The sequence below is a fragment of the Grampus griseus genome, assembly GCF_964374135.1.
Source record: "Grampus griseus genome assembly, chromosome: 6".
Taxonomy (NCBI): Eukaryota; Metazoa; Chordata; class Mammalia; order Artiodactyla; family Delphinidae; genus Grampus; species Grampus griseus.
The window spans coordinates 1,240,880-1,251,497 of NC_139000.1; the positions used below are offsets into that span (position 1 = coordinate 1,240,880).

The 10,618-nt window shown below is 59.0% G+C and overlaps 1 protein-coding gene across 1 annotated transcript; it reads right to left on the reverse strand.

Moving 5' to 3' along the window:
* Positions 1 to 174: 174 nt before the first annotated feature.
* Positions 175 to 10,533, reverse strand: PMPCA (peptidase, mitochondrial processing subunit alpha). The gene is made up of 13 exons (XM_082657032.1): positions 10,442 to 10,533; positions 9,073 to 9,275; positions 8,563 to 8,642; positions 8,256 to 8,338; positions 6,515 to 6,609; positions 5,671 to 5,771; positions 4,742 to 5,005; positions 4,343 to 4,435; positions 4,130 to 4,248; positions 3,934 to 4,024; positions 3,782 to 3,844; positions 2,121 to 2,265; positions 175 to 1,097 (listed from the first exon to the last, which is right to left on the reverse strand). The coding sequence occupies exons 1-13, from the start codon at positions 10,510 to 10,512 to the stop codon at positions 928 to 930; spliced, it is 1,578 nt and encodes a 525-aa protein (XP_082513158.1). The 5' UTR covers positions 10,513 to 10,533; the 3' UTR covers positions 175 to 927.
* Between the last annotated feature and the right edge of the window lie 85 nt (positions 10,534 to 10,618).

The window sequence follows — 10,618 nt, forward strand, 5'->3', positions numbered from 1 at the left end:
CGCCTTTGGCCCACTTGCCGTGAGCCTGGGGCTCCCACCCAGCAGACTGGAGCAGAGCAGGCGAAGGACAGCAGGGGCCCAGACACCTCCCACCTGGGCCAGGGTAGGTGTGCAGTAAAGGGATGGAAATAAAGGGACAAGAGGCCCCAGCAACATGAACGGACGTGACAGAAGTGACGCCGAAACGTTTATTTGATGGCCTCAGATCGCCCCTCCCTCTCCCAGCTGGACAGCAGGGGTGCACTTAGCGTTTCACAAAATACGGCCTGGAGACGACTCTTCTCCACAGAGCTTTGTGGCCCGGTTCTGTGCAGCCCGCTGGCGGCCAGGAAGCCGCCCTCTGAACCACGGCAGCGTCAGAAGGACCCACGGCAGCCACTGCAGGTGCCCAGCCCTGCAGGGCCCCGCGTGCGGCCTCAGCCCTCCCGCCTTTCAAGCCCGCCTCCCCCGCCCCAAGCTCCCCAAGCTCCCCACCTCTGAAATCAGAGCCTTACTCCTGAGGGCAAGAGGCCACCCCTCACTGGTCAAGCTGGACGGCGCATCGCCCCGGGACCCTCAAGGTGCTGGCATGGGTGGCCCTGGCCTCCCAGATGCAGGCGGGCTGATGGGCCCGGGGGCCTCAGAGGAGAGGTCAGGCCTCGCCCGCCCAACGACCACCGGCCTCGGAGAACCGCGCAGTCCCCCACCTGCCGAAACCCCTGGGGAAGCAGGAAGACTAGCCCGGCTCGACGCCAGCCGGCTGCCCCAGCCTCCCTGCGCTTCCCGTTTCCAGCTGCAGTGGTGGAGAGCAATCTTTATTCCAGATTGGCACGTCCAATTCTGAAGGAATCCACATTTAGGAAAAGTCCCACAGTCTGCACCGTCTGTGAACGTCTGCCCTAAAGTCACCCCAAAGAAACGCGTGTGGACGGTGCTGCTGCGGCGCCTCTACCGGAAGAGCCGGTACGTCCTGGGCAGGCGCCCGTCCTTATTCGCCAGTGCCGCCTGGACGTGCTCGTACGCCGGCAGATCGCTCAGGTCCCCCAGGGCGGCCACTGCGGGCTTCCTGCGGAGCATTGCAGAAGCAACTCTCTTGATGTCCTCTGGCTTCACATCGCCTGGCACGGGGAAGAGAGGTGTCAGGTGAACACCCGACCCCGCGTGGACCCCACTCCTCTCCATGCCGTGGCTGCGGTCCTGAACAGACAGAGGGGCCCCCAACCTGCCACCGCCTCCCCACCTGCGGAGGAGGGATGCTGAGGACCCCAGAGGGTCCAAGCGCAGCCACGTGTGGACCGCACAGTGAGCTTCTTAGTAAATGAGCAAGTGTCAATTTCAACTGCATTAAGACATGCCCATCCCAACAGGAGTTAATGTAATTAATTAAAAAAAAAAAACCCTCAGCTACGAGTTACCTACATGGCGAGTCTGCAAGGAGGGGAAAACCAAAGCCTCAGCACCGCGTGGACGAAGGGTAAGGTCAGAACGAGGGGGGCTGAGGGGCTGCACACGTGGCCCAGCCTTGGAGGAGGGAACCACACCCCTGGGAACTTATTTTCTACAGAAGACGAGGCCTCAGGGAGATCAGGTACTGTCATACTCTAGGGGCTGAGGGGCTGCACGTGGGCGGGGCAAGCACTGTCCTCAGCAGGACTCCAAACCCAGCAGACGCCCGGGGACCATGTCAGCTTCACCCTGGGCGACTCGGCCCCGCAGAGCAGTAGGCAGAGCCCTTCTGGGGTTGCGGACCCTTTGGGAATCTGACAAAGCTAAGATTAACCTGTCCCCCAAAGAGTCACAAACAAGTACAGCTTGGCATCCTGGAGGCTCAGGGCCTCCTGAAGGCCACTCACAGGAGGCCACGGACACCTGCCACAAGCCCCCGGGGCAGCGCTGCTGGAGCTGGTGTCTCTCCACGCACAGCACGGCACCGGGCCACGCACTTTCCACCCACTTTCCCATTGAATATGCGTTGAAACCCGTAGGGGTCGTGAGAGGCCCTTTCATTAGGGGGCCAAAAGCTGGAGTCACACGGGTAAGGCGCTCAGCCGGCGCTGGCAGGGCCGGGAAGCAGACCTGGGAGAGGACAAGGCTTGGGGTGCGGTCCTGCGGGGCCACCCCGCCCTGGGCCCGGGACTCACGGATGAGCGCGCACAGCTCGTGGGGCAGCTTCCTGGAGCGGGTGGCCAGCACCTGCCTCCCCACGTCCTCGAAGATGACGGGCCTGGCCTCCAGGTTCATCATGAGCATGGACATGAGCTGCGTCTTGGCCCGCTCCAGCTCCACCTGCGGGGTCACATGGCTCAGTCCCTGGGCTCACGCCCGTCTCCCAGCCAATCGCGAACGGCCCGGCCAGCAGAGGGGCTGACGGACGTGTCCTGGCGAAGGGTCTTCCGCTTACCCGGGGCTAAATAAGGGAACACGGCCCCCTGTGCCTGGGCTCGCGGCCCAAGTCACCGGCAGATCCCGCCATGTTTCTGCCTCTGTGCTTTCTGGGTCACGGCTGGAACTACACTAATAGGGCCTTTACCACATTCGAAATAAGGGAGAAGTATGTGCTTCCCTGGAGTTCTTGGGTTTACACTTTGCCATGCAGCATGAGCAGGGAAGAACACCAAACACCCAAACTGCAGGACCCCAAAGCTGGCCACACATTGAAATCACAAGGAAAACAAACTCAACACCGGCTCTGGGGCTCCCCACAAATCCCGGAGCAGGGTCTTGTCAGCTACGTTCACCGCGCTCCCTGGGAAATCCGCAGGAGCCAGCTCAAACTACCAGCTCTGTATCTGGGGCCAAGTTTAAGACTGCAGCTCCAGCGAGTTCCGTTCCTGAAGCCCAGCCTGGAGCGCAAGGGCAGAGACGGGGGCGCTGGTGAGAGGTGCAGGCCGCCCACCGGGGAGCTCTCAGGCCTGGAGAACAGGTGCTGGAAAACATCTCAGCTGCCTAGAGTCTGTGTGTCTTTTAAGTAAAGTAACTCCTGATTTAACACACATCTTGATGACTTTTGCAAGTTCAGGCAAATAATTTTTATCTCAAGTTGCCTTCACGTTAGAGAAAAACACTTTTTCTAGCCGGATGCTAATGGAACCACCACGTGTAAATTTTTAAACACGTTTTTATTTTTAAAATAATACTTCTTTTTCTGATTAAAAAGGGAGTATGTGGTTACTGCAGAACACATGGAACGTACAGAAGAGAAGCCCTGAAGTGAACCACACCCGCTGACCCCGAGCAGGCTCACACGCTGCGCTTCTCTGCTGCTGTGTGCGTGTATGTGCCTGTGCGCGTGCGTGTGCACACACGTGTCTGGGCACGCCTCCACGTGTAGTGTGTATATAGAATCTGCTTATTGGTGCCACTTCTGATCCAGGAAAAAAAGCAAGACTTCTAAACACGCGTGGTATAATAAAAAGTAAATGAAAAAAATGAGGGAACAAAATCTCAGGTCAAAACGTAAACCAGAACCAGGAAAGAGCTAGAAAAATGCCCTGCGTGGCCCGCTCGTTCTGCTCCACGCTGCTCCAATGTACCCTTTTACAGAAGGACACAGGGCAGGCACAGGAGGCACAGGCTCGGTCAGAGAAAGCAGACCTGGCGCTGGGGGGGTTCTCAGCATCAAGACCAGGGAGGACGGGCTCCCACGGGGGCAGGTCTGGGTCACCCCGGGGCTGTGCTGTCCTGGCTGGGATGCTGGTGGTGTGGGCACAGAGCAGGGGCCCTCTGCCGGCCAACCCTACACCATGTTCTCTACCCATCGAACACCACAAGGATGTTGGAAATGGCTCCGAGCCCTACTTACCACATCCACAGTTCCAGCCATTAAAACAAACTCTCTCGTGATGATTTCCACCATTTCTCTAACCTGTAAGAGAGCGTGGAGCGGGAGAGCATGATCTCAGCCCAGCAGCCTTCGTCCCCCGGTTCCCACAGTGAAGGAGGCCCGGCCCTCACCTGTCTGGGGTCGGCGCTGGCGTGAATGCACAGGAGGCCTGTGTCCTCGTAGCTGTGGTGGTAGGAGGTCGCGTTGTACATCCAGTGGTGCCTGTGAGGGACGTGGGGAGAGGGACGCCAGGAAGGTGTCAAGGCCCCAGAGCATGCTCGGCTGGACCGGCGGCCCCGACGCAGCGGGCGAGGGCACCCAACCCACCTGTTGAGCACGTTGAGGTAGAGCCTGGTGAACATGCCCTTGCCGGGCCCGCCGGCCGAGAAGGAGCCGCCGCCGCCCATCATCATGTTCAGCACCGCGAAAGGGAGGAAGTCCCCCTCCTGCGGCAGACGGATGGCAGAGCTCAGCCTGGGCTGAGCCCGCACAGGTGTGAGGCCTGCTCCAGGACGCCCTGCCTGACCGCCCAGGACTCACCAAGAAGGAACAGCTCTCCAGGCCAATCATGATGTGCGTGAGCTCAGGGAACGGGGTGGGGCCCAGGCTGACACTGGACATGTCCCTTTCCAGCTGGAACCAAGAATGCACTCAGTGAAAGACGCGTGAACTCAGTGAAAGACCACCCGGCCTCGCACGCTTCTCAGGTCAGGTGGTATATAAACGGGTCTACAGAAACCGTACACCAATATCAGGAAACCCCTCGAGAGGCGTGAGCCAGCCGAGCCTCCAGTCCAGGTGGAACTTGGCTCTAACAGGAACACGGGTTAAGGTGAAGCCGGGTTAAGGCGACCCTAACACCTTCAGGATAAACACAAGGTCGATCACACTGAAAAAAGAAGTCAAAGAAAGCGTACACAACCCGAGATCATGGCTCACCTTGACGATGCCCCCCGTGTACTGTGCCACCGATCCATCCACGTGCACGGCCGCCCCACTGCCCCAGGCAGGGCGGGTGCCCAGCAGGTACTTCCGGGCGCATTCCACCAGCTGCTCGTGCCCCACCCCCACCCCGGCCAGCACCATGCGGTCCGGGGTGTAGTAGTTTCTCAGGTAGGAGTGAAGCACCGATCGATCGATCTTTGCTATGTTCTCCGTAGGGCAGAAGCGGTGGAGGCCAACTGTGTTCTCCCTGTAGGCGGCCTTGATAAAGGAAGCAAGAGACGCACGAGTGACAAGGAGAACACAGCCAGGTCTCCCCAGGCAGGCCGGGACGGCGGCGCCCCGCGGCCAGGTGGGAAAAGCCCGGGCCTCCCCAGGCAGGCCGGGACGGCGGCGCCCCGCGGCCTGATGGGAAAAGCCCGGGCCTCCCCAGGCAGGCCGGGACGGCGGCGCCCCGCGGCCAGGTGGGAAAAGCCCGGGCCTCCCCAGGCAGGCCGGGACGGCGGCGCCCCGCGGCCAGGTGGGAAAAGCCCGGGCCTCCCCAGGCAGGCCGGGACGGCGGCGCCCCGCGGCCTGATGGGAAAAGCCCGGGCCTCCCCAGGCAGGCCGGGACGGCGGCGCCCCGCAGCCTGATGGGAAAAGCCCGCCAGCTGCTCGTTTCAGCTCCCATTTGGCAGGAACAGCTCTGTGTGTTTACAGAAAGAGTAAACCTGCCTCTCCGGAACAAAAACTCGTAAGAAACGTCAAATAAAAGGCTCACTCTACAAACCTCGTTACCGTAAGGATTAGAAAGTTTAAAACTTGCATAGCTAACAAATTCAGAAATTAAAAATGTTCTGCAAGGTGGCATCAGGCAGGTGAACGACCCCCGCCGAGCCCGGGGTCAGGGGGCGAGGCCGTGGAGGTGGCCCGCGTGTCCATCGCACCTCGTGAATCATCTCGGTGAGAAGGGGCTCCGGGTCGGGCCGCATGCCGAGGTCCTCCAGCTCAAACCGGACAGCCATACGCGTCAGCTCGATTTCTTCATCTGCAGAGAACCAGAGACGAGGCTCAGCCGGAGGCCGCCCCGAGCCTGGGTCGCCGAGCGGGGCCCAGTGTCGTTCATCGGCAGGCACGGGCAGAGCCTCCTCTGCCTTCCTCTGCGGCAGAGCTGGGGGGCACTTGTACGAGCGACGGGGAGAGTGCCCTGCAGGCCGGGAAGAACTGTATGAACTGGGCCTCCTCCCCTCTGCCCGGAAGCAGCCACCTGGCCCCGCTCCGAGCCGTGGCTTCCTCCCCGTACGAGGCACTGAGGTCCAGACACAGAGGCACAGACCAATGGCGGGGGTGTGTTTTATCAGGTAACTGGAACCTGGGAACCCCAAGGCCAGGCTGCTGTGAAACAGCGCAGCTAGCCTGGCCGGTGTCAACTCCCAGGAGGGAGCCTGAAGTCCTGCCGTCTGCAAGGCTGAGGACGGGAATGGGGGCAGAGACACAGACACTTCTGGTAGCACGTCAGTCAGGGCGTTTAAACACCGTCTGAGATGCTTTTCTGAAATGAAAGAACCATTTCGCTACAAACGTCAAAGGGCACAGAGAGGAAGTGTCCAAGTATTCAGTATCAAGGACGTTTCTAATCGTGAGCGCTGTTTCCAGTGACCCCCTGCTGACTGTCACTGGTGGGTGGGCCCAAGGCTCCATGACACAGCGCCCCTCCCCGGGGCAGTGAGTCAACACACCTCCCAGCACTGCCCCCCACCCCAGGACCCCTCAAGCAGGCCGAACGCACACCTGTTAGCCTGGGGTGCAGGACCACCTCTGCCAGCAAACCAACTACCGTGTCCAGGCCTTTGGAATCAGCAGACACAGCATACATGGTGGTGTCTCTGGAAAAACCAACAAGACCAACATTGGGGGCACTAAGGTCACGACAGGTGTATGCTGGGGCGGCAGGGGAGGCGGCTACATCTTTCTGCGTCGAGGGTCAGCACACACCTGGGGCTATTTCCCCTTTCCCATCTTACAGTGTAAACTCTTAGCAGGCAGGAACCCCAGCTGTGCACAGGCTAACTGCTGGAGTGGAAGACACTGTCCAGCCCAACTGGAGAGGCAGCTGAGCGGTTTTCACCAGCACAAGCCCCTCTGAGGCTACTCGTGTCATCCTGCGCTGAGTGTCCGCTAGGCGAACCGTCCACACGGGCGCATGCCTGGCCTTAGACGGCTGGGGGACAGAGACCGATTGTAACAGTAGCTCACAGCACGTGGCACTGTGACCAGACAGGCGCACTGAGGCAGGGGAGGCGCAAACGTGACAACCACAGAGCCACGAGGGCGGCACGGTCAGGCCAGAGACCACGCAGAGCGGGCCCAGCTGCCACGGGGAGAGGAGCGAGCCCTGGAGGGGAGACGTGGCCATCAGGGCCTCTGCAGGGAAGGGGCCATGCTTCGTGGGGAAGTGCTGCAGGACCACGTGGGAGAGCGGCAGGGACGGAGGTCTGAGCTGAGAACTAGCTGGCTGCACTGGGGCAGAGCGCAGGCCTGCCTGACCAGAGAAAGGGGCTCCCTGGGGAGACGGAGGATGAGACTTTGCACAAGAACACAGCCAACCAGTCTGGCTTTCATTCACGGGCAGCCGGGAGCCACAAGTTTCTGAACAGACCTTTTTTTGAATGTGTGAACATGCCGTCAACTCTAATTCTTGGCATTTAACCTATGTTTTCTCTCTAATTTTTTCTAGCATTCAGATCGAAATAACCAACCACTTAAAAAAAGTATGATCTAGGACTTCCCTGGCGGTCCAGTGGTTAGGACTCTGTGCTTCCACTGCAGGGGCCCAGGTTCGATCCCTGGTCGGGGAACTAAGATCCCACATGCCACCCGGCGTGGACCAAAAAAAAAAAAAGGTGTGATCTCTGTCTGCTCATCTCACATTGCCCTGAGCAGAGCTTTCCAAAACACGCCCCACAATGGGCAGACAGACACCACCTGCCTTTGTCCACAGCACCCCCACCCCATCTGTGCCCCAGCTGCCTACTGAATCTTCCCCACCCCAAACCGACCACTGCCTCTTCCAGGCTGAGCCTCTGCACCTGCTGTCTCCTCGGTCTGAGCCACGGCCGTCCGTTATTCCACCTGGCAGGAGCCTTCAAGCAGCAGCCCTGACGCTGAGTTCCCTTCCTGACCTCCCCCACGGTCCCACCACCCTCGGCCCCTGGCTCCTGCGTCTACCACCCGTGGTGCAGCCCCTTGCCCCATCTGTGAGCATCCTGGGGACAGGCCTGCTCTGCATCCCCAGTGCCCAGCCAGCAGCCTGGCTCGAATGGCAGGGGAGGCTTGGCCCTCGGAGCGCATGCCTCTGTGTAAGTGTTGCCACGCACCCAACCCTCCACCCGAGTCTCTGCCTGGACCAGGGCTCACTTCTCACCATTCACCTCCATGGCCTCGCCAATGGGAGGGGCTCAGGGGGACTCTGACCAAGGATGAGGACAGTCCACATGATAAAAGATGAGTCTGTACGTGAAAGCTGGCGTACCTTGATGTCTGGCAGTCACAAATACCCCCGTGCTTCTCCAAGGTAAGCAAAATTTCATCTTTGCTGTCAAATCGATCAGTAGACTAGGAAAAATGAATCAGAGAACCTACATAAGCCACGCAGAACAACCTCCAAGATACAGTTCTTAAGAAAAAAATTTACTTTTGCTTTCAGAACACTTAACTTAGAAACCTTAATTAGTATCGACTTGGCAACTCAAGCATTTATTAAAATATCCACTTTAGAAAGCAAACCTTGACAGATTCTTCCCAAGTATAGCCTCAAAAATCACAAGTTGGACACTGACCGAAAATGCCAATTTTTCCAAAAAGTGAGCAATTCCACTGAGATATTTTGCTTCATATCTTGATCCAGAGTTAATAAGAACTGGCAATAAAAATAAAGTTGACAGGTTAAGTCAGATATTCAAAAGAGAAAATTTAATCAAAACAAACCTTTTAAAATTGTGAATATGACCGCAACAGCCAGATTTAAACACACGAGGACAAGTACGTCCGTTACCTCGATTCCGAAGGTTTTCACAGCTACACACGTACGTCAGTATTTATAGAATTACGTACTTTATATCTGTGGTAGAAAACTTTCAGGATGACAGAAAGGCAGAAAGAAGGAAACAAACCCGCCACCAGGAGAGCCACCGCTCCTGCTCTGCTTACTAAATTTTCAGATTCTACGCCATGCTTTTTCACTCAGGACACAACTCATGAACGATGCCCTAAGTACAACGAACAGTCAACTGAAGCGTGTGCATGTTACAACAAACGGGGCCGCCCGCGACGCTACCGACAGCACTTACTTCCTACTGTACAGAACTGTCCAAACTTATTTTGGGACGCCACACGAAGCCCATTCTCCAGTGTGGTGACTCTGGTTTCAAACTTTTCTTGTCCATCAACTGTGGCAAAAACAGGCTTGGGTACTCCGGGCAAGGGGGAAGAGAGGGGGACGCTGGGATAGGCACCGCCACTACTGAACTGCCTGTACGCAGGGGCTCCAAACCTGAAACACAGAAATCGGCCCAGGTATAATACAACTGAGATGGTGGGACCTGTGGTGACCACCTAGGTGCAGTTACTTGTGTTCTGTGTGCATTTAAAAAATCAGCATCTCCTTATCTAGAGGACTGACTTCTACACGTCTCCAGAGACAACACAGAGGAGTGACCGAGAACACCACTGAGGTGTTCCCAGGGACATGCGGCAAGTTGGTTCAGGCCTTTAGGCCTCAAATGCCGCCTCCATGAAAAGAGGGTTAAGTGGGTTAAGTCTGTTTCTACACACCGAGCACTTGGCCAAGCCCTGCCCTTCAACAGCCCCCTGGAGCCCAAGCAGAAGCCACATCTCTTCACGGGGTCCCGAAGGCCTCTAACTCCCCCTCCAAACTCATCTGCTAGCCCCCCCACCGCCCCAGGCCCGGGTCCCACTGGCCAGTTGGTCCGTTCCCTGGACACACTGGGCCCATCATCCCCTCGCTGCTGTTCTCACGGTTCCCGGCCTGACCCGCCTTCCCCTGCACTGTTCACAGGGCTGACCCTTCTCTCAGTCCCCGTCCCTTGTCTCAGATGTCACCTCCTCGTAAGCTGCTCCTCCTCGTTCCACCTGAAGTTAGTCTCTCCTGTTTCTTACCGCCGAAGGCGGCTTACTCCCTTTAAAGCTGACACTTTGGGCATGAGACTGCCTGGACCCAGTGCCTGGTTTCTGTCCCCATCGCACCCAGGATCTCACAGCGAGGGATCAACACCCATCTGTCGCCTGAATAAAAGCGCCAGGGCGGGAAAAGGCCAGACATCCAGAGGAGAGAGGACAGAGCACAGCAGTCAAGGACATGGCTCTGGCGACCACAGAACCCAGGCTTGCCGGCTCGGCCTCACAAGGGGGCACGCGGCCGGAAGGGGCCGGGGCGGAGATGACACGTGACTTCGGACGAGCACCCCCCCGACCGCCCGGGAGGAGAGGGCGGGAGAGAGGCGGATGGGGCTCGGGACCGGAGCCCGGGGCGCCATGGGGGTAAGTGCCCCCGTCGCCTCGGGGACCGGACGGGGGTCCCGCACTCCCAGCCCGCTTGCCGGGCGCCGCCCCTCGGCGTGGGGGAGCCAAAGGCGGAGCGTCCAGAAGGGCGCGGGCCGCCCCAACCCCCGGCCGATCCCCGGCCGGCCCTCGGCTCACCTCAGCCGCGAGCGGCCCCACGAGCCCGAGCCTCGCAACAGCCCCGTCGCCGCCAGCACCATAGCCGCCATCTTGAGTCACCGCCCACCGACTCTGTCGTCACTTCCTGTTCCGCCTCCGGCCCCCCCCCGCCCCCCCCGGCGCCGGCCCGAGGCGTTCGGGCTTGCGTTTCCGGTG